Genomic DNA, 24,836 nt, shown 5'->3' on the forward strand with positions numbered 1-24,836 from the left:
AAAGACTTTTGGACTTTATCCTTGGCTGTTCTCATGGTGATTACTGAAACGAAGGCTGGTCCCAAGACCTCCAGAAAGCTAACCAGAACACTATAAGTATCAGTTCATGTATGTATTTCCAGGCTTTTCTGAAATCAGTCTGCTCATCATTTCTTATAGAACAAGTATTACATTACATTTAGGTATTACATCTCATTCAGCCACTTTCTAATTGAGGAGCATCCACTCAATTTTCAATTCCTTATCACCACAGAAAGAATTGCTACAAACGTTTTTGCACTTATGGGTCCTTTCCCCTTTTATATGATCTTTTTGGAATACAGACCCAGTAGTGACATCTGGGTCAAAGGATATGCCTAATTTTTAGCCTTTTAGGCATAAGAACTTTATTATTTTTTTTAATTGAAGCTTTTTATTTTCAAAACATATGCATGGATAATTTTTCAGCATTGACCCTTGCAAAACCTTGTGTTCCAAATTTTTCCCCTCACCTCTTAGATGGCAAGCAATCCAATATATGTTAAACATGTTAGAAATATGTCAAATTCAACAAATGTATACATATTTATACAGTTTCCTTGCTGCATAAGAAAAATCAGTTCAAAAAGGAAAAAAATGAGAAAGAAAACAAAATGCAAGCAAACAAGAACAAAAAGAGTGAAAATGCTATGCTGTTCCCACAGTCCTCTCTCTGGGTGTAGATGGCTCTCTTCATCACAAGATCTTTGGAACCGGTCTCTCATCTCATTGAAAAAAATCATGTCCATCAGAATTGAACATTGTATATAATCTTGATGTATAATACTCTCCTGGAAGAACTTTTATTTTTTTAAAGAATATAATGCATTCATGTAATTTTCAAAGTCACCCATTTCTCTATTATTCCTTCTGTTCTCATTTTGGAATGGGAACCCTATATCTAATCTTACTCTCCTTCCCACAAATCTCTAATTTGGAAAAAGACAAAAAGCTTTGTAACAAGCATGCATAGTCAACCTAAACAAAAAACAAAACATTGGCTATATATATTTAAAAAAAAAAAACACAACTATATCTTGAATCTGTAATCTGTCAGGAGGTAGGCAATATGCTTTATCATTAGTACTCAGGAATTGAGGTTAGTTATTAGTTTTGGTCATATTTTGTTACTGATTATTAATTAATGTTCCTTAAGTCTTTCAAAAATTGTTTTTTCTTTACACAGTTGCTTCTGTATAAATTGCTTCCTAGTTCTGCTTATTTTATTCTGAATTAGTTCATATAAGCCTTCCCAGGTTTCTCTGAAATTTCATTATTTCTTATGGCTCACTAATATTGCATTCATATGTCATAATTTGTTAAACTATTTACCAACTAATATATATTTTCTAGTTTCTAGCTCTTTGGTACTCTGAAAAGAGTTGCTATGAATATTTTTGTACATATGGTTTGTTGTGAGCTTTTTCTTCTCAAAACGCAGCCAGGTGATAAAAGTTCAGATCTTTTATTAGCCCTGTTAGCTTAGAGGCCTATCTCTCTGCTTGGTTCCAAGAGCTCTCTCCAAATGTCTTTAAATCCAAAGGTCTGGTCCTTCAGCCTCTGCCTCTGCTTTTCTTCAGCCTCCAGCCAGCTCCAGTCTTCATGTCATTCCGGTGAAATCTCGACTTGTAGCGTCTTCCTCTCCAGAACCTCTTCGACTGGCCCATTGGCCTATTTATGCTCCTTCCAGAGAGAGGGATTATGGGTAGTTCTACTTAGTACCTTGTTTCAGGTTCTGCCCAAAACATCTTCTTGTAAGATTAGATCAACTCTAATTAGTTAGCAGTTAGTAAGGATTCCAACAATGGTTCTTCTTTTTTTTTCTTTGATCTCTTTGGGATATAGACCTGATATATTGTGGCATAATTTTATTTTCTTTTAGGGCATTGTTTCAGATTGCTTTTCAGAATATCTTTAAAATAATAGCTCAACTGTGCAATAAACTGCCTGTTTCAACAAATATTTTTCATATACTTGGTTTTTCCTGTATACATGATAAGGCCAAATTCTTTTGAGTTTTTGGATCTTATCCAAGAGGCTCTACAGTCTGTATGCTTTTCTTGTTATTGTGATCAAAGTGTCATTGTACAATGTTGTCTCTTGTGTTTTTCAAGGACTTGTTTTTTTATTTTTATGCAGGAAACTTTTATGGGGAGATGCTATTTTGGGGAGTGAGTTTTTAATAAAGCATTTTACTCTACTGAATCAAATGCTTTTTAAAAAATTTTTATTGTCAATAAATAATAAATACATTGCAGACCATGCATTCTTTTTATCTCTTACTCATTCATGTTATGGTGGTCTACTATATAATATTTCTTGTCTATTTCCTTCTTTTAAAAAAAAAATTAAAACATTTTTATTTAAAGTTTCAAGTTCCCAATTCTGTTTCTCCCTTCCCTACCCAATATCCTCATTGAGAGATTAAGCAATCAGGTATAGGTTATACATGTGCAGTTATATAAAACATTTCAATATTATTTGTTTTGTACAAGAAGACTCAAAAAAATGAAGGGAAGAAAGTGAAAAATAGTATGCTTGAGTCTGTATTCAATATCAGTTCTTTCTCTGGAGGCAGATCTTCATCATTAGTCCTTTGCAATTGTCAGATCGTTATATTGTTGAGTATAGCTAAGTAATTTACAACTCTTGATTGAACAATATTGCTGTTACTGTGTACAATGTTTTCCTACTCTGTTCACTTCACTATGCATCAGTTCATGTAAGTCTTTCCACATTTTTCTGAAATCATCCGTATTTCCTTTGAATACTCTAATCAAGGATGCTCTTTATGCCTATGTAGATTATTCTTTAGAAATTTCATAGATAGGGAAAGTAAATCTATAGATTTATTGTTATTGCTGTCTTCTCAGTCATTTTTTGTTTTTGTTGTTGTTTTAATAAATTTCATCCTTTCAGTAATCATTCTTTCTTCAGCTATCTTATGGATCATTTCCTTAATGCTTTTAAAATTGTTTCCTCCAAGCAATTTGGAAATATGCCCAAAGAGCTATAAAATTTTATCTAGCAATGTTACTACCGGGTCTGTATTCCAAAGAGATCATTAAAAAAGGGAAAGGGACCCATGTGTACAAAAATGTTTGTAGTACCTCTTTTTGTAGTGGCAAAGAATTTGAAGTTGAGTAGTACTCAAGCAGTTTGGGAATGGCTGAATAAGTTGTAGTATTTGAATACTTTAGTTCTATAAAAATGAAGAGTAGGCTGATTTTAGAAAAGCTTGGAAGGATTTACACGAACTGATAACTAAGTGAAATGAGCAGAACCAGGAGAATATTGTACACAATAACAGCAAGATTATGTGATGATCAACAATATAGATTTAGCTCTTCTCAGCGATGTGGGGATCTAAGACCATTCCAATAAACTTGAAATGAAAATTACCATCAGCATCTAAAGAGAGAGGGCTCTGTAGACTGAATGTAGATCAAAGCATACCATTTTCACCTTTTTACTGTTTTTTTTTTTCCCTTTTTGGTTAGATTTTTCTTTCACAACCTGTCAAATATGGAAATATGTTTTAAAAGATTGTACAAGTATAACATCAGATTGCTTATTGTCTTGTGGAAGAAGGTAAAAGAAGGAGGTAGAAAAAAAATTGTCGACAGAATTGAATGTTCAAACTTATCTTTACTGTGTACTTGAAAAGATAGAATACTATTGAGGAAAAAAAGAAAGAATTAAAAAATTGTTTTCTTTAGCAGAAATCGTCTTGGGGTACATTTACTGATCTAATTTTATTCTCTTTTGTGCCATTTTCTCCCTCCTTTATAGTAACTTCTGTAGGCTGTGGTATTAATCATCCAAGTATTGTAGGTCACCTTTCCTTAACGGTGAGGTTTAGTATAAAAATCTTTTGTTATCTTTATTATTTTTTCTTTTCTTTGTTGACCTCTTTCTATTTCCATCCTCAAATGCCCTCAAGAAGATTTTACCCAGTTGGGTTTCTTACTAAACATTTAAAACCTATTTTTAGGCTCTAGTGTTTCTCTGTTTTATGAGTTTTATAAACAAAAATGTTTACAACATTTTTGTGATCTTTTATCTTATTTCTCTGAGATTTTACTTGTGATTTTATATTCCAAACCAGCATTGCCCATAGATGCCCTCCTATCTATACAAATAATTGATTTAGGAATGGCTCTTCTATCAGTAACAAATCATTTATTGTTTTTTAAAATAGTTTTTTTTGGTGATATTTTTAGATGCATGGCATATCAAGTATGATTTTTTTTTCATTGAATACAACATTCATGTTGTGTGTAAGTATTAAGTATTTGTGTAATCTACAAGACTTTGAGACCTCCCGTTCTTTTTACCTAATATATATTTTCAAATATTTCTCATTGTCTTTATCTATTCCTATCTTTTTGCTAATGTCAACAAGTATCAGAGTGTGTGTTGATAGAATTAGGAGATTCTTATTGAGTTCTTCATAGGATTTCTCTAAAAATTCTTCTTATGAAATAGATTTTGATACATATGCTGGGATTATTTTTGTGGTAATCCTCTTGAATTACAGAGTGACCAAGTGTTCTGTGAAATGATGTTTCTTGTTGACTGAAAATACACAGTACAAGCTATTCTTGCTAACTTCTTTATTTGTCTTTGAAATGAGAACTTTATAGCCGTTTTTCTATTTTACTACAACTTTTTTTGTCTTAAAGCTTGTATATATTGAGATTGTCGAAATTAACATGATTTTGATCCTTTAGTAATGTGTTCATTTGTTGCTCATTGGACATGGATATCACATTTTGATGATGAGTAGTCAAATCAGATACTTAGTTGCACCAAAAACTAGATGATTCTTGGTACTCTCTGCTCCTTTTTCTATCACTCTTCTAATGTCACTGCACTTTAGAAGGAGGACGACTGGAGGACTGTTTCATATTTTTCTTTGTTTCATGGATCGCCATGGTCAAAGAATTCATTGCAAAATAAATAGGCTGTTGGTGCTGAGTTTCTTGCATAAGGAGACAGACACAGTATGTCACAGGAGGCAGACTCAGTATGATACCAACCATGTGCACAATCTTCACATCTTGGTAGAAAATATAAGGCTTTCTCTTTTGTAGACATGGTGTTCAAGACTATAGGTTACCTCTAAGTAACAATGAGGCATCATAGTAGGGCCCATTCACTAAAGGTTTCATGTGAAATTTGGTTCTTAATTAGGTATGTTTATTTATTTCTCTTCTGAATAAACACATTAAAATTTACACAAAACTGAGTTCTGAGTATTTATCAGAATAGAATTTAATGAATGAACAATGAAAAAATGCTGAGTCCCTTCATGCCCATATGAAATCCTGCATGCAATATTTGTCTTTGTATTATGTATATGTTCTCATTCTCATGGACAGGGGATGATATTTGAATATCTAGGTATATGTAACATACATCCAGAGTATGTAAAGGTAATCTGAAAATAGAAGGAATTAGTATGTGGGAGAGAGAGACCCAAAAAGGCCTTCTGTAGGAAGTGGATGGAAGGCCAGGGGGAAACTTCAGAAGTGGGAGGGAGTAAAGGAAATAGCATTTTTAAGATGTAGAGATAGCCATTGCCAAGGTACAGAAATGGGAAAGGGACAATTATATTTAAAGAATTGCTCATGTAACTGGATTGCAGAATGTGTGAAGAGGAGTAATTTTAATGAAGATTGGAAAGATAGCAAGGGACCAGGTAATGAAAAGTTCTAAATGTCAAATAGAGGAACTTTTGTTTGATCTTGGAAATGATAGGAAGTCAATGGAGCATTGATCAGGGAAGAAGTTATATGTTTGGATCTGTCTTAGAAAAACTGTTTTGACACTGAATAGAGGAATGTTTGGCATTGGGAAAGACTTGGGCAGGGAGACCAATTAAGAATACCATCCAGGGGCAGCTAGGCGGCGCAATGGAGAGAGCACCAGCCCTGAAGTCAGGAGGATCTGAGTTCTAATGTGGTCTCAGACACTTAACACTTCCTGGCTGTGTGACTCTGGGCAAGTCACTTACCCCCAGTTGCATCAGTCAAAAAAAAAAAAAAAATATATATATATATATATATATAATCCAATGATTATCAGGGTCCTTGGAATACTGTTGGTGCTTAATAAACATTTTTTTAAAAAATTACTATAGCTTTTTATATACAAAACATATGCATGGGTAATTTTTCACCATTGACCCTGCAAAAACTTCTGTTTTAACTTTCCCCCTCCTTCCCTTCACCTACCCCCCTCCTCCCCTCTCAGATGGCAGGTAGTCCTTTACATGTTAAATATGTTAAAGGATATGTTAAATACAGTATATGTATACATATTTATACAGTTATCTTGTTGCATAAGAAAGATTGGATTTAGAAAGAAGGTAAAAATAACCTGAGAAGAAAAAAACAAAAATACAAACAAACAATAACAGAAAGAGTGGAAATGCTATGTTGTGGTCCATACTCATTTCCCAGAGTTCTTTCACTGGGTGTAGCTGGTTCTGTTCATTACTGATCAATTGGAACTGAATTGGATCCTGTCATTGTTGAAGAGAGCCACGTCCCTCAGAATTGATCATCGTATAGTCTTCTTGTTGCCATGCATAATGATCTCCTGGTGCTGCTCATTTCTCTTAGCATCAGTTCATGTAAGCCTCTCCAGGCCTCTCTGAAATCATCCTGTTGGTCATTTCTTATTGAACAATAATATTTCTTAATAATCATATACCACAATTTACTCAACCATTCTCCAGTTGATGGGCATCCCCTCAGTTTCCAGTTTCTAGCCACTACAAACAGGGCTGCCACAAACATTTTAGCACATACCAGTCCCTTTCCCTTCTTTAAGATTTCTTTGGGATGTAAGCCTAGTAGTAACACTGCTGGGTCAAAGGGTATGCACAGTTTGATAACTTTTTGAGCATAGTTCCAAATTCCTCTCCAGAATGCTTGGATCCATTCACAATTCCACCAACAATGTATCAGTTACCGTTTTCCCACTAATCCAACATTCGTCATTATCTTTTCCTGTCATCTTAGCCAATCTGAGAGGTATTTAGTGGTATCTCAGAGTTGTCTTAATTTGCATTTCTCTGATCAATAATTATTTGAACACCCTTTCATGTGGATAGAAATAGTTTCAATTTCTTCCCCCGAGAATTATCTGTTCATATGCTTTGACCATTTATCAATTGGAGAATGACTTGATTTCTTATAAATTAGAGTCAATTCTCTCTATATTTTGGAGATGAGGCCTTTATCAGAACCTTTAGCTATAAAAATGTTTTCCCAGTTTATTGTTTCCCTTCTAATCCTGTCCGCATTAGTTTTATTTGTACAAAAGTTTTAAAATTTAATATAATCAATATTTTTTATTTTGTGATTAATAATGACCTCCAATTCTTCTTTGGTCACAAATTCCTTCCTCCTCCACAGATCTGAGAGGTAAACTATCCTAATTTATTTATAATCTTCATTCTTTATGCCTAGATCATGAACCCATTTTTATCTTATCTTAGTGTACAGTGTTATGGCTCAATGCCTAGTTTCTGCCATACTAATTTCCACTTTTCCCAGCAGTTTTTGTCAAATAATGAATTGTTATTCCAAAAGCTGGGATTGTGCTTAATAAATGCTAATTGTCACTAGCTTACAGTTTATATATCCCATTCTCTTCCTTTTTATAAAAAACCAGGGCCTTGGTAGCTTTACTGTCAGATCTTTAACTGCTCAGCAATCATACTTGTCATTTCTTTCAATTTCCTAGGATATAATATATTTGGATCTGATGACAGATTCATCTAGGCCAAGTAGGGTTGCTCTTTTAACATTTCTCCATTAATGTTGTTTTTTCAACTCCTAACTAGTCATGCTTTCAGTTTTTTTTTCCCAGTCTGGAGATTCTCCTTAACATAAAAATAAATTAAAATTGAATATCTTTGACTTGTCTATGTGAACAGTGATCTTATTCCTTATTTGATCTTTTTCTTCAGCATATTTTAAAATTTTTTACAAGTTGTAGTACTTCTTAGTTCTTCTTATGCCAAGCATTGAAAATTATTGATACTGTTCTTATGGAACCGTGCCACACTTTTGTGTTTACCCTGTTATCTGATTTTGCTTTCATTTTTTGTACATCTCTTAAAAATCTGAGTTGGCCTTTCTTAGACTTATGTCTTAAGGAAGTCAAAGACATGTCCATTTTCACCAAAATATTCACCATATCTCTTCTTATAATAGCAAAGAAGTGAAAACAAAGTAGATTGAAGAATAGTTAAACAAATAGTGATATATGAATAATGGAATATTAATACCCTATAAAAAAAGGATATGAAGGATTTAGAGGAATATGTGAAAACTTGGATCTATTAGTCCTATTGTTTTTTAATAGAGTGTTCCCTTTTACAGCCATAGTTTAGTCATGGGTTTCATTTCATGAAGTCTTGGTGGTATCTATGAGGTAAAGTTTGTCTTCTTGCATCAGAATCTCTAGATCTTTAATTTAGTGCATTTAGGTTATATAGGTTGTATTTCTATTTCCTTGCTTCAATTGTGTGAATTCTTTGAATATCTGAAAAATTATACTATTCCTTCTATATTAGTATAGCTACATCTACTCTCTCTGATGTCTATCCAACTTATTTTACATGTGTATACAGCTTTTCCCCTACCCCTTCATTTTTAATTTCAAGGATTTTATTAGATTAGAAAATTCCAAATAGGGATTCTATTAAAAAGTTTTTATTCCTAAATTTTTATCTTGTTTTTATTTATGCCTTTCATTTTTACATCATATTTATTCCCAAATACATCCTTTTCTTCCTTTCCCCAGCAAAAAATCCTTTGTCAACAAAGAAAAAAAGAGGAGGGGAAGGGAGCAGTAAAGCAAAGCTAATGGATACATTAACTGTATCTGAATTATAACAAACTACATCAAAATTACACATCTCTAGTCTTCCTTTTCAATTAAAGAAGGAAATTGCATTTTTTCAGCTCTGCTCCAATACCAAACTTTTTTATTGTTATTATACTGCATTATTCCTTTTTCTTGGGCATATTGTTTACATGATTGTAATCCCCTAATTTTCCTGATTCTGCTTATTTTACGGTGCATTGGTTTATATGTCTTCAAATATTCATCCTTCCTTATAGGTCAGAAGTATTTAATTATGTTCATGTACCATAGATTTTCAACTCATGAGCATTGCTGTTTCCAGTGCTTTGCTAAAATACACACACACACACACACACACACACACACACACACACACACAAAATGTATCAGTGAATATTTTGGCATAACTGGTAAATTTTTGTTTTGATCTTGGCATATATGCTTATCAATACAATTGCTGGCTGAATATGTTCTTAACAATATGTTTTTCCCCTCCCCCCTTTTAAAATAAGTATTTTATTTTTTCACCAATTATACATAGAGAAGTTTTAGCATTCATTTTTTACAAAATTTTAAGTTCCAAATTTTTCTCCCTTCTTTTCTCTCTCCTCTTCATAAAATGGTAAGCAATTTGGAATAGGTTATAATTGTCATATAAAATATGTTTCCATATTAGTCACAGACCAAGAGGAAATAAATATGAAAAAATAAATGAAAATGAAAAAAAAATGCTTTGATCTGCATCCAGAATCCATCAGTTTTTTACCTGGATGTAGATCACATTTTCCATCATTAATCCCTTGTGATTGTCTTGGATCATTGTGCTGCTGAGAAGAGCTAAGTCATTCATAATTAATCATCATTATGTTGCTATTACTCTGTTTTACTGGTAATGCTTATTTTGCTTTGCATTTGTTGGTACAAGTCTTTTCTGGTTTTTCTGAAACCTTCTCCTTCATCATTTCTTATTGTACAACAGTATTCCATTACCTTCATATAAAACAATCTGTTAATCCATTCTCCAATTGAAATCCCCTCAGTTTCCAATATTTTGCCACCTCAAAAAGGGCTGCTATCAGTATTTTTGCACATGTAGATTCCTTTCTTTTCTTTCTTTTTTTTTTTTTTTTATGATCTCTTTGGGACGTAGATCTAGTTGTGGTATTGCTGGGTCAAAGAGTAAGCAAAGTTTTATAGCCCTTTGGGCATAGTTCAAATTGCTCTCCAGGTTGGATCATTTCATAACAACAGTGCATTAGCATCCTCATTTCCCACATTCTCTCTAACATTTTTCAGTTTTCTTTTTTTGTCATATTAGCCTATGGGATAGATAGCTCAGAATTGTATTAATTTGCATTTTTTTAAAGTCAGAAGTGACTTAGAGCACTTTGTCATATACCTATAGGTAGCTTTGATTTCTTCATCTGAAAACTGCCTGTTCCCATCCTTTGACAATTTGTCAATTTGAGAATGGCTTACATTCTTATAAATTTAACTCAATTCTGTGTATATTTGAAAAATGAGGTCTTTATCAGAAACCCCAGCTTTCTTTTTTGTATTGGCAAAGAATTGGAAATTGAGTAGATGCCCACTAATTGAGGAATGGCTAATTAAATTATGGCATATGAATGTAATGGAATATTATTGTTTTATAAGAAACAATGAGCAGATTGATTTCAGAAAAGCTTGGAAAGAATTGCACATGTTTAACCTATATGGGATTGTTTGCTATCTTGGGGAACAGGAAAGGGAGAAGAGGGAGAAAAATTTGGAACAAAGGTTTTGCAAGGGTGAATGTTGAAAAAAAAATCATATATATGCAAATCTTTGCATGTATTTGGAAAAATAAAAATACTGTTTTAAAAAAAGAAAAATATAAGAAAAGGAGAATGAGAAGAAAAGAGGAAGAGAAAAAATTAATTGAAAATTTAATTTTCTAATTGCTCTGGATAATTTGTGCTTCACTACTTTTTTTTAACTTTTGAAAGTTAAAAACCAACTGTTCAATATCTCCAATACAATGATTCTTTATTTGCTCCCTGCTGAGTGGTTCCCCTCTCCCTTTTCCCCCAACTTTCCCTCCTAGAAACTTTTAAAGTATTTTCCCTTATTTTGTATAAAGAAAGACACTGAGAATATAATTTGCATAGACATATTGAATATTTGTTTCTTCCTACCCCAGATCTTGCTCACTTTTTCTTTCTGTAGTTAATAGCTTATTTCTCCTAATTTTTTTTCTTCTTTGGTTTAAATGCCAAGGGTCATACAGCTAATAAGTGTTATGTCTGAGGCAGGATTTGTTTTCAGGTTCTGACTCAAGGGCTGGTACTCTATCCACTGTGACATCTAGTTGCACTTCATTTATTCTAATTCTTTTAAAAAAATTTTTCTCCCCTATTATTTCCTGGAATATAATGCTTAATTAAAAAAAAAATCCGGGATGTCAGTAATTTGGTGATACTACATTGTGACATGTTTTTGAGATCTTTTATTTTCATTTGTCTGTTTTCCAATTGCTTTGTGTTTTGAATGAATAGAGAAGTGTTTATTTATTTTTTAATAATTATAAGTTTTTATTGACAGAGCCCATGACTGGGTAACTTTTTACAACATTGTCTCTTGTACTGACTTCTGCTCCGAATTTTCCCCTTCTTCCCTCCACCACCTCCCTCCACTGCCTTTGGCAAGCAGTCCTTTACATGTTAAATATGTCACAGTATAGATACAATATATGTGTGCAGAACCGAACAGTTCTCTTGTTGCACAGGAAGAATTGGATTCAGAAGGTAAAAATAACCTGGGAAGAAGAACCAAAATGCAAACAGTTTGCATTCATTTCCCAGTGTTCTTTCTTTGGGTATAGCTGCTTCTGTCCATCCTTGATCAGTTGAAACTGAGTTAGATCTTCTCCTTGTCAAAGAAATCCACTTCCATTAGAATACATCCTCATACAATATTGTTGTTGAAGTGTATAATGATCTCCTGGTTCTGCTCATTTCACTCAGCATCAGTTCATGTAAGTCTCTCCAGGCTTCTTTGTATTCATTCTGTTGGTCATTTCTTAAGAACAATAATATTCTATAACATTCATATACCACAATTTACCCAGCCATTCTCCAATTGATGGGCATCCATTCATTTTCCATTTTCTAGCCACTACAAACAGGGCTGCCACAAACATTTTGGCACATACAGGTCCCTTTCCCTTCTTTAGTATCTCTTGGGGATATAAGCCCAGTAGTAGCACTGCTAGATCAAAGGGTATGCACAGTTTAATAACTTTTTGGGCATAGTTCCAGATTGCTCTCCAGAATGGTCGGATACGTTCACAACTCCACCAACAATGCATCCGTGTCCCAGTTTTCCCGCATTCCCTCTAATGTTGGTCATTATTTTTTCCTGTTATCTTAGCCAATCTGACAGGTGTGTAGTGGTATCTCAGAGTTGTCTTAATTTGCATTTCTTTGATTAATAGTGATTTGGAGCATCTTTTCATATGGCTATAAATAGTTTCAATTTCATCATCTGAAAATTGTCTGTTCATATCCTTTGACCATTTATCAATTGGAGAATGGCTTGATTTCTTATAAATTAGAGTCAATTCTCTATATATTTTGGAAAAAAGGCCTTTATCAAAACCCTTTAACTGTGAAAATGTTTTCCCAGTTTGTTGCTTCCCTTCTAATTTTGTTTGCATTAGTTTTGTTTGTGCAAAGGCTTTTTAATTTGATGTAATCAATTTTCTATTTTGTGATCAATAATGATTAGAGAAGTGTTTATTAAGCAATTACTATATGCAAAAGCAGGGCAACTAACTATATGGCACAGTGGAAAGAATGCAAAGCCTGGAGTCAAGATTGATCTTCCTGAGCACAAATTAGTCTCAGATACCAGCTATGTGACCTAGGCAAGTCTCTTCACCCCATTTGCTGCAGTTTCCACATTGTAAAATGAGATGGAGAAGAAAATGGCAAACCACTTTGGTAATATTTGCTAAGAAAACCCCAAATGGAATTATTAAGGGTAGAATATGACTGAACAACAAAAATATGCAAAGCTGTGATAAGCCCTTACTATGTTTCTTAAGAGACTATTTCTTCCTTCAAGGAGCTTACATGCTTACTGGAGATGGGAAAGGAGGGTAACTTGCATCTCATTAAATCAGTATGTATGACCATATATCGATCCTATTGGGAAGTAAAGTTAGAGTTGGAAGAATCTGAACCTCATGATCACTGGAAAGAGAGCAAGAGGAATGGAGCCACAGGACTAGAGTTTCAATGTTTCTCCCATAGAGATGGGATTGACTTTTGCCTGAGAAGGGAACCTTGGAAAGAAGAACCTACTGGCATTTGCGTAGGATTTGCGGTAGAGAGATGTCACTCTATGTTATCCAGTCCCCCTTTTTTTGTAAAGCATCTTTTCATTACATTTGGACGTCTTCCTATAACTCTTCAGTTTCTTTGTGGTGTTCTTTTCTTTAGGCCTGTGATTTTCTTACCTGTGTTATTAACTTGAATATGTGTCTCAGACTATTTTCTTTTTCCTTCTGTGTTTATTTCTTAGCTGTTTGAATTGCTCTGTAATATTTTTAAGTGAACACTTTTTGTTGTTTTTCTCATATTCTATTAAGTGTATGAAAGCATTTTTTAAAGGAATATATAAAGTAACTTGTTTCCTTTGTTTTTCTGTCTGCCATCTTGACCAGAAAGCTTCTACTTATAAAAAATTAAAGTTATATCCTAGTAGTTTTTTTAGAACTTTGCTTTTAAGTTGAAATCCTTTTCTTATTATGATAGAGCTATAAATGAGTTCTAAATTCAAATTTAACTTCTATCCTTAGATTCATCATGTTACTCAAAATGGTGGATTGTATAAAAGACCATTTAATGAAGCCTTTGAGGAAACTCCAATGCTTGTTGCTGTGCTTACATATGTGGGATATGGTGTTCTCACGCTCTTTGGATATCTTCGTGATTTCTTGAGGCACTGGAGAATTGAAAAGTGTCACCATGCAACAGAAAGAGAGGAGCAAAAGGTAAATGAGTTTTTTTTGATTCTGAAATGAAAGTTAATTATGAATTTGTTTTTTTCTTAGCTTTTACTGTAATGGGCTGAAACTGAGCAAATGCATTGAGGGTTGGAAAAGCAAGCACTTAAGGCTAATTACTAATTGGACAATACTCTATTAGCATTTGCTTGGAAAATGGCCCATCCCACCATTCTGTACTGGCTCCATCTATTGGCCTATAGAGAGATTTGGAGGAGGGATTAAAGGGTGGAATAAGAAAGCCAGAGTGACTCCTGCCAGATTCCTCTCATGTCCACAAAGAATAAAGATCAAGGACTTTTGCTTATCCTGACTCCGGCTGATTTTAAAGTATCCAGGGTGCTAATGCAGTCATCACACTTTACAAAGACTGTTTTATTATTCCAAATACAATAAAATGAAAACATTTGGAGACTGGTCAAGGTATAAAAAAGTTAATGACACCTAATGGAGAAAAAAAGCTAAATAGAAAATGTCTAATAGACTGTCACAGTTAAATAAATTGTATTTTATTAGTTAATTTGTAAGTAAATTGTTAGAATATTTTCCCCCTGAAACCCAGCTATGATTGATGGGTTCCTAGGCTAACCAAAAAAAAACAACCCAATGATATTAGTGATTTTATTTTCTTGGCCAGTCCAAAAACAGCTGGGTTAGTCCATAATGTAGCTTGAAATACTACATATTTGCATGTAAACATAGTACGAAACAACACTATTATGTTGTTTGTAATCCAACATGTATGTCTTATCTAATAATGTTTATGAGGAAAGATGCTGCTTTAAAATAAAGGCATGGACATGGTTTTTAATTAAAGACATGGAGTTTATAGCTCCTTGTGGAGTCTCTGTAGTCCAGAAAAAATGAAAATTCTCATTAGAAACAGAGATAAAGATAAGTTAAATAAAAGAATAGTACATATAGCAGATTTACACTCAGACTGATATTGTTGATTTTATGCAGGCTTACCATTTCCCCCTGTTTTTTACTATTTCCTTGTCAGCCCCAAATGGATTTTGATTCCCTTTTGCTTCTCACCCACAGTAAGTATCACCAGCTGGCCATAAAGTATGGCTGAGTGCTATAGCCCTATCTCTTGAAAGGCAAATGGGAAAGTAAACTTATCAATCAAGGAACTCTTCTTTGTATGTATAATAAACTCTAGGAATGTCCAGCAAAATTTCTCCTGGGAGGCCCAGGGTATTGAAGGGAGCTTCCTTGCCCTATGGCCTAATTCAGCTGTGTCTTCACAATAGTGTTGTTTTTTCTCGATAGTATTTTATTTTTCCAAGTACATGTAAAGACAGTTTTCAATGTTCATTTTTGAAAGATTTTTCATTCCAAATTTTTCTTTCTTCCTCCCTTCCCTGTTTCCTTTGCAAGATAGCAAGTAATCTGATATAAGTTAAATATGTGCGATCCTTTTAAACATTATATTGTGCAAGAAAAGTCAAATCAAAAAGGAAAAAACCATGAGAAAGAAACAAAAAAAAAGTTCACACTAGTGTTTACAATTAACTGCCTTCAATTTAATTATATAGCGAAAGTATATTAGAGAGATTTTTTTTCATGTTGTAGGTTGATTTGAGTGGTATTTATATTTTAAGAATTTAGCAATGCATGCTATGAAATGCATAAATCCTTGTTTTAGAAATTGAAGGTTAAAGGTATATCATTGAAACTACCCCCAAAATAGGGAACAAGATCTTTCAAAGAGTTTGTCATTTATTTGTGAATATTTTACAAAACCATATTATATGAAAAAGAATAAATGGATTTGTAAAAGTATATTGCCACTCATGGAGAAAACAGGGTTGTGTCCATTTTGGTAGAATGATAGCTTCTCCTTTGGATGAGACAGGTTTTCTTTGTACTTAATAGCATTTTATTTTTTTTCCTATTAGATGGAAAAGATGGCTTTCAACATTCATTTTTTGTAAGATTTTGAGTTCTGAATTTTTCTCCCTCCTTTCGTTCCTTCTTCCCCAAGACAGCAAGCAATCTGATGTAGGCTGCATATGTGTAACCATGTTAAACATATTTCTATGTTAATCATGTTGTGAAAGAAGAATGAGAACAAAAAGGTAAAAATGACAAGAAAGAAAAAAAAAACAGATTTTTAAAAAGTGAAAAATAGTATGCTTCAATCTGCATTCAGACTGTACCATTCTTTCCCTGGATATGGATGGCATTTTCCATCACAAGAGACAGTGCTGCTGCTGCTTTTTTTTTTTTTTTTAATTATAGCTTTTTATTTACAAGATATATGCATGAGTAATTTTTCAGCACTGACCCTTGCAAAACCTTCTGTTCCAGTTTTTTCCCTTCTTCCCCCCTATTTCCCCCAGATGGCAGGTAGACCAATACATGTTAAATATGTTAAAGTATATGCTAAATACAATATATGTATACATGTCCATTCAGTTATTTTACTGCACAAAAGGAATCAGACTTTGAAATAATGTATAATTAACCTGTGAAGGAAATAAATGCAGGCGGACAAAAATAGAGGGATTGGAAAGAGACAGTGCTTTTTAAAGTAAATGAAGTAGATAAGCTCTGATTTCCACAGATTTATAGTTGTAAACCCAAGCCTGATTAACTAAAAAAAGAAATATAAACATGTATTAGTTTAGTACTATTGTGATTAACTTATATCATTGCTTTTGTCAGCCAAAAAGCAAATAGATTCCACCATGGATTTATAGTTTAAATTTGTAAAATTTAGCTGGTCTTATTGTGTTGCCTTTTTTTACTAAATGAATGCTTACCTTAAACTTAATTGTTTAATTTTTAATTTGACTAGCTAATACTTGTTTTTTTGACTTGCTTGATAATGTATCTGATAAAAACATATCAGCTATGTGTTTTTTTTTCCCATTTTCTGCTCTTGATTAAAAGCAAGCTTTTTTTTCTTTTAGCCTTTGATAAAATGACTGAAAACATTGAATCAATAATAGCAGTCTGATGGCACTAGGAAGCAGCTATAATTGGTAGATGTATAAGAAAAAACTTATTAAATGCTAATGCTGTTAAAATTGGAATGGATTGCCTAGTGTAAGTCATGATTTCCTCTTCACTAGAGATTTTGATTGAACATTTGTTGGAAATGTTGCAAAGGCAATTTACATCATACAGTTTGAGCTTGAATTTAAGGTGTTTAATTATATGATTTTATATTTATAAGCAAGATTCAAGTGAGCATATTCATATGTTCATATTGAGGTTGTGAAATTAAAGAAGTAATTTGAGTAGCATGATGTGAATCAGAAAATGTTTCCCGAAGGTATGAATTTGAAGGGAATAGAAGAATTGGGGGAAAAAAGAAAGCGCCAAAAAAAGGCCTAAATCTTTATAACATTTAATTTTGACTAATCATGAAAACATTATTTTGGATTTAAGATAAACTAGCCATAAAAATTCTAAAAATTATCATCAATAGAGAAAGTTCTTAAAGGCCACAGGATAATAAGAAGTCCTATTTATATAATTCTTTAAATAAGTAGCAAAAGTATTGGCCCATTTTTACAGATGACAAACTAAGATGAACTGGCCCAACTTTGTATAAGGATTGAGAGAGGATATACAAAGTGAGGTCTTCTTCATCCAAAAAAGTGAAGTCTTCTTTCTACTATACTAAGTATTTTTTGTTTGAGAGGCAGAGAAAGGCAAGGGAGGATTTTAAAAAAATATTAGACTGGGTGCTAAATGCCCATTCAGTTCTAGGGGATTGATTATAACATGCAAATTACATGCTATTATTATCACATCCTGATCTCTTCTGGGAAGTTGTTTCCTCAACACCATTTCTCTGTTATCTACCATTCCTTCTTCTACACCAAATACATTAATTCTCTACGTAGGACAATTAATTAAAGTGACACTGAATGTTTCAGTTAATAGATCCTCAAATGAAGATGTAATGAGAAAAACTTGACACATTTTATACAAATTAGGCATAATTCTTGGTAGAGTTCTTTGTCCTTTTAATTAAATAGAACTGGATTTCAATCACAAATATTGAGCACAGATGTATAAATTAGACTGTTTATGCCTTCCCAGGATATTGCTTTATTTATAGGTAGGTACTAAGGAGTTTAGCTACATATATTGCTTTAGGCCCAGCAGGACGTCAACTTTTTCAAGTTCACTAATGTCCAAACTTGAAGAGAATAGAAATTATAAGGAACCTTGGGAATAAATTATTTTGGATAGCAATTACATACTTGCTCTACTTTAATGTTTTCATGGTGTATTTTAAATGATTTTTTTTCAGAACTAGGAAAGATGGGATAGTAAGAATCAAAGATTTAAAACTGGTAAACGATTTAGAATCATCTAATTGAATCCCATAATTTTAAAGTTAAGTCCTGGGAAGTTAAGTGGTATATTTGAGGTTACTCAGCAAACATCCCTGTCTGGATTTAAGCCTTAGTCTTCTGAGTATAAATCTAATGCTCTCTTCACAGCATTACTCTGAAAGAAGATACTGGGGGGAAATGGTGGCTTATATGTGACTACAACCTGGATTGTTTAATTTTCACGTACAATAGGAGGAAATAGATCTGATTATATGAATAAGGATTCCTGGAAGGATTTTGTTCTTAACTTCCTTCAAAATGAATCCAACAGAGATTTTCCTGGTAACTGTTTTAAGAGCCTTTCAGGACAATTAATAACACAGTGTTGTTGCTTGATGGGTTGAGCTATAAGTTCACCAACAGGATGTCAATGTGTTTATTTTCTGAAAGCCCTTCCAGCATTTTTCATTTCCCTTTCATCATCTTTAACACTGATGGGTGTGAAATGGAATTTCAGAATTGCAATTTTTGGTGTTTAGTTTCAAATGTTTAGAATGGCTAGACCAATTTGCAGGTTCACCAATAGTGCATTTTTGTGTTGGTTCACTCACACTCTCCAACAACTGTAATTTCCCATTTTTGTCATCTTTGCTAAATAGGTGAAATCCTTGAATTGCTTTCATTTTGTATTTTTGTTAGTAATGATTTAGACTCCTCCCCCACCTGACTCACCACCCCCCCCCCCCAATAGTAGATTTATTTTCTTCCCTTAAGAACCCCCTGTTCATATCCTTCCACCTCGTATCTGCTGGGGAGAGACCATTTCTAAGAAGCTCTTTTCCGGATTATACCTTTTAAGATGTCTTTGGTTATGTCTCTTTCTCCTTTGAACTAAACCTATAAAGAATTGAGTTTTGTTTACAGAGTGTATACACAGTCATTGTGATATCTTACTGTACTTAATAAAAGCATTGTTAAAAAAAATTTTGGAGTTATCAGCCACAGTTTATCGAAGGTTTTCTATGCACTTGGTAATTTAGAGCATGTCTTAACTTTTAACTTTGTATGTTGAAACTGTTTCTATTAAACACCTTTACATGTTTAAAGGATTCATTTTCTGACTTCCGATTTGGGATGATACTGGTTAGTAGCAACTGTAGAGGTGATAGCTATTTTGAAACAGGTTAGTCTCATAACAGAGGAATGAAAATACCACCTTGCTACTCACATATGTGGTGATCTAGCACTGTATAAAGTTGATTTTTCTATTTTTTTTTTTTTTTTTATGATCATCACTTTAAAAAAGCTTCATGAAGATTAGGGGATTAGATGTAAAATATAGCTATGGAGCCACATTTTAAGTTAAAAAAAAAAACACCTATATTATTATCTTTATGGTTTTATAACATCTTCCTTTTAAAATATATTCCTCCCTCTCCCAATTCCCACAGATAGCTTGACAAATAGAAGACAAGGTTGGTCTTAGAATTAGAAAGACCTGGGAAGTCTTGCCTTTAGTAATAATAGCTATATGAACATAGGGGCAAGACTTTTCACCTCAGTGTCCCAGTGTCACCTCATTGTCTCTCTAAGATTACAGGTTACAAGTGATTTGACAATTTGCATTGATGAAGGGAAATCTCATCATTATATCACCCTCATGAAATTGTTGTTAGATCAGTGATCTGATTATTGACAAATAATTGTCTCTAATTTTCCTTACTAAATAATAATCTGTTGAGATTTTTAACAGAAAAAACCATTTTCATTTTATATAACTCATAAAATAGAGAAAGCTCTATGCTTTCTAGAATAAAATAATTGATTTTTTTAGTTTTGCTTCTTGTAGGAATTCCTTGGGATATGCTCATTTTCTAAAGTTGTGAACATTTTGAAACTACTTGCTTATGTCTGAGATTTTCCTAGATTTATCGGATTACTTTCTACCGTGGAAAAGGAACTACTTGAATTTAAAGGTTTAAGATTTCCTTTACAATTGCCTTTGGTAAAAATCTGTGTTTGGCTTATAAGCCAGATTAACTCAGTAGTTCTATTGAATTATTGTAACTAATAAGCAGCTTATTTTTGTGTTTTAAGGTGGCTTACGTTTGAATTCAGCTGATCCAAAATGTTTGGGCCTTTCTCAGATAGAGAAATTAGAATAATTTTAGTACTATTGCATCACAGTTAAAATGTGTTTCCTTAAAGTCCGATATTTGGCTGGGAAGAAGTTATATTATTATTGGGGGCTGGGAGCGAGCACCTGTTTGTTACAGTGGATAGCGTACTTGTGCTGGAATCAGGAGGATCTGAGTTCAAATGAGTCCTTTACATAATATACCAACTGTATGATCCTGGGAAAGTCACTCATCAAAAAAAAAAATATTGTTCTTTGGGTTTCTTATCTGCTCAAGATAGAAACAAGATTTTTTCTAGAGAGATGAAAGCTCTTGAAGGAGAATAGAGAAACAGACTACATAGTAGAAACCTTTTAGAAGAGAATGTAAGTTATAATACATTTTTTTCTTTCCTTTCAGGAATTTGATGTCTTTAACTGGAACAGAGTCGCTTTATTATTATTCTAAATTATTATTATTATGTAGAAGTGAAATAAAAAAATAAGAATCGGGAGCCTGGAGATATTTTAGATTGTAAAGAAACAGATGAGTCAAGAGAAAGGAAATTTGTCACTGGACAACTTGAGGAAGGTTTAGTCAAGAACTTTTAGATTTCAGAAGTAATTTGAGCATATATCCATAGCCCTTCTCATACACACACATGCTCGCTCTCTCGCTCTCTCTCTCTCTCTCTCTCTCTCTGAGAAACCAAATTTTTTTTTTAAATTTTTATTTAATAATTACTTTATATTGACAGAATCCATGTCAGGGTAATTTTTTTTACAACATTATCCCTTGCACTCATTTCTGTTCCGATTTTTCCCCTCCCTCCCTCCACCCCCTCCCCTAGATGGCAAGCAGTCCTATATATGTTGGATATGTTGCAGTATATCCTAGATACAATATATGTTTGCAGAACCGAACAGTTCTCTTGTTGCACAGGGAGAATTGGATTCAGAAGGTATAAATAACCCGGGAAGAAAAACAAAAATGCAAATAGTTCGCATCCGTTTCCCAGTGTTCTTTCTTTGGGTGTAGCTGCTTCTGTCCGTCATTTATCAATTGAAACTCAGGCTGAGAAACCAAATTTTTAAAGAATATGTCCTATCAAAATTTTTATGTAAATAAGCTGAGCTCTCAACTTTGGAAGTATAAACATTAGATTAGATTTTTTTTTTAGAACCTTTTTATGGAAAGTTGTCTTTTAGGAAAATAAAATTTCACTGCTTTTGTAGGAAATAACCTTCACTTCTAACTCAGGTTAGTTTTTAGAGGATTTCAATTCTTCACCAGATACAGCTGTACCTTATTGTTCCTTTGCCAGACTGTTCTGCCTTTCATGCTTACCAGTTATGGGTATCTTAGATCTTCTTCCCTTTATCTTTCTACTTCTCATTAGCTCTTATAGATTCAGTTGTCAAGGATATAAACTCCCTGGAGGTAGAAACTGTTTTGCTTTTTGTTCTTGTATTTCTAGGACTTGGAATATACATGCCTTTATAGTCTCAGTTCTATATATCTAGCTCTAGTATCCCCTGAGTTCTGTTTTTGCATCATTGACTACTTATTGGACATTTTGAATTGGAGATCCACTAGGTTTGTCATGCTCCAATTGTCCAAAATGGAACTCATTCTCTTTGTCCCCAAATTTCCACCTCTTTCCAACTTCCCTTCATGGTATCCAATCCTTTTAATTACCCAAGTACAAAGACTTGGTGTCATCCTTCACTCCTCACTCTAACCTTGTATTCAATTAGTTGTCAAACATTATTTCTGTCTCAACATTTTTCATGGGGTCACTATGCATAGCTACTACTCTTCCTCAGGTCCACATTGCCTTTCACCTGGATTATTGGAGTATATTGTTATTGGTTTCTTTGCCTTAGAGTTTTCCCCAGTCCAATTTAACTGCCTTATAGCATCATTGATTTTCTGGCTATCACAGTTCTGTCCATGTCTCTCTACCACTCAAACTCCAATGCCTCTCTTAATATGTGGTATTAAATAAAAATGTTGAATTGGCATTTAGAGCTCATCTTGTAACTTATTTCCACCCTGTTTTTTTCAGCATTTTTATATAATAATGCTCCCTAATTCTACCTTTTGCACGAAGCCTATCCTGGTTTTCCTGGTTGGTAGTACCTTTTTGTCCAAGTTTCTCCTGTGTCTTCTTTTTATATATTTTTAATATGTCTTTGTATGTATGTGGGTAGCTAAGTGACACAGTGAAGAGCACTAGGCATGGAGTCTTTCCTGAATTCAAATCTGGTCTTCGATATTTATTAACTGTGTGATCCTGGGCAAGTCACTTAACTCTGTTTGCTTTAGTTTCCTCATTTGCAAAACAAGCTCGACAAGGAAATGGCAAACCACTTCACAATGAATCACGAAAAGTCAGACATGACTGAAAGTAATTGAACAACAATATGTATATGTTGTCTTCCTGTTGGGGATTCAAACTCCCTTAGAGAGCAGAAGCTACTTTGCTTTATAATAGCTGCTTAGCAAATACTTCCTTGATTCCCATTATGATATAAGCTAAGCATAACCTTCAAGGTGTAAGTATCAGCATATGGAGAAAAGGAGGAAAAAATGGTTTGAGAGCCTTACAGCTATAGGGGATATTTCAGAAATAGGTAAAAAAGAAAAGGACAATAAATATTAGGGAAATAGCGCCCAATCACAGATTAAGGGGTAAATTATACCTCTTTTGTTGAAAAGTTAATGAACTGTCATATGTTTCTTAGGAACATGGATATAAAGCTGTGTCACTATATACGTTTCACCTATCCTTTCCTCCTCTGAGGAAGAACTGTATATATTGTTCACTTCTAAATAAGTAAGGAAGTAGAAGGACAGAGTGTAAAAAGCAGGATACTTTTTTTTTTTTTTAATTAAGAATGCAGTTTTATAGTGATAGGGAAAGATCTGTTTTTTTAGCATCTGTTTTTTGCATATTGGCCATTTCAAGGGTTTGTATATGGCTGTATAAGAATAGGTAGCTTTAATTTTTAATCAATTTAATTTACAAATTATTTGGAAAAACTTGAGAAGCGTTTAATGACCAAATACTAGGTGGTATTATTTCATAGACATGAAATTTTGACTTCCTAGCTTTGCTATCTTTGGAATTGACTTGTTTACCTTTCTGAAATGAATTTCATTTTAGAAATTACTTGATTGTGATTTAATTGTGGTTCTCTTTCTGTCTCCCTCTTTTTATCTTATCTTTTTTTATTATAGCTTTTTATTTATAAGACATATGTATGGGTTCAGCATTGACCCTTGTAAAACCGTCTGTTCCAACTTTTTCCCTCCTTTCCCTCATCCCCTCCCCAAGATGACAGGTAGACTAATACATGTTAAATATGTTAAAGTGTATGTTAAATGCAAAAATATATATATTCCCCCCCCCCCCCCACGTATTTATACAGTTATCTTGCTGCATAAGAAAAATTGGATTTAGAAATAAGGTAAAAGTAACCTGAGAAGAAAAACAAAAATGCAAGTGGACAATAACAGAAAGAGTAGAAATGCTTGCTTTCTTGTGGTCCACACTCATTTGCCATAGTTCCTTTGCTGGATCTAGCTGGTTCTCTTCATTACTGAACAATTGGAACTGATTTGGTTCATCTCATTGTTGAAGAGAGCCATATCCATCAGAAATGATAATCATATAAGGACAGAATATCAAGGATAGAATTATAAATCTTTTTGTTGTAGACTGACAGAATTTTGAGCAAGGTCATCTTCATCTCAAGGTCAGAACAGTAATTGTTAGTGACTTCAAAAGCTAGCTTGTCAAAATGAAACCTCATTTGATAAGATGTACAGGTTATTTTAAGCTGTGTTCTTTGAAAGGAATAGAATCTTTTGAATCAGAACTGAAGGTGAAGGTTCTTATTAGAATCCATGCTGAGAACACAGCCACGTTAAAAGGAACCCAGTTTTTTTATTAACTGTGCCTCTGGATTCTTGTGACTTTTGACAAAACATTTTATTTTTCTATTTCTAATCCATAAACTGAGAATCGTAACTATTGCTACTGTCTTAGAAATATAACTATGAATTACAACAGTCAGGGAGTAGTAGTTAAGTGTGACTCCTAATAGTTGGATTGTCTGCTTATAAAATTTGTTCTCTAATATAAAGCTTCCTAAACTGTAGGTTGTGATCTTGTATAGATAGGGTTATATAACTGAATATGAAGTTTTGGCAACAGTAAAAAGTTTCTGAATACTCTGTGTCTTGCTATATTAAATATTCTACCAAGATGTAATCCTTACATAAAAATAAACAAGCACATCTCTCATTAATATACAAGTGTGCTTTCGTCTTTAATAAATGGTAAAATTATATGTATATCAAAGAATTGTTTTAAATTTCTTTATTATATTTTATCAGCAAAAGATATTTTAATTACCCATACATCTAAAGTTACATAAACATTTCTCAGGTGAAAAG

At 33.2% G+C, this 24,836-nt stretch overlaps 1 protein-coding gene across 1 annotated transcript in view; it reads left to right on the plus strand.

The window, feature by feature from the left end:
* The window catches only part of SPTLC2 (serine palmitoyltransferase long chain base subunit 2), a 154,299-nt gene that overhangs the window by 27,100 nt on the left and 102,363 nt on the right, over window positions 1-24,836 (plus strand). The window contains exon 2 of the mRNA XM_051977509.1: window positions 13,748-13,942. Within this exon, the coding sequence (XP_051833469.1) occupies window positions 13,748-13,942 (195 nt within the window). The remainder of the gene's footprint in view (window positions 1-13,747; window positions 13,943-24,836) is intronic.

The sequence above is a fragment of the Antechinus flavipes genome, chromosome 2 (genome assembly GCF_016432865.1).
Source record: "Antechinus flavipes isolate AdamAnt ecotype Samford, QLD, Australia chromosome 2, AdamAnt_v2, whole genome shotgun sequence".
Lineage (NCBI taxonomy): Eukaryota > Metazoa > Chordata > Mammalia > Dasyuromorphia > Dasyuridae > Antechinus > Antechinus flavipes.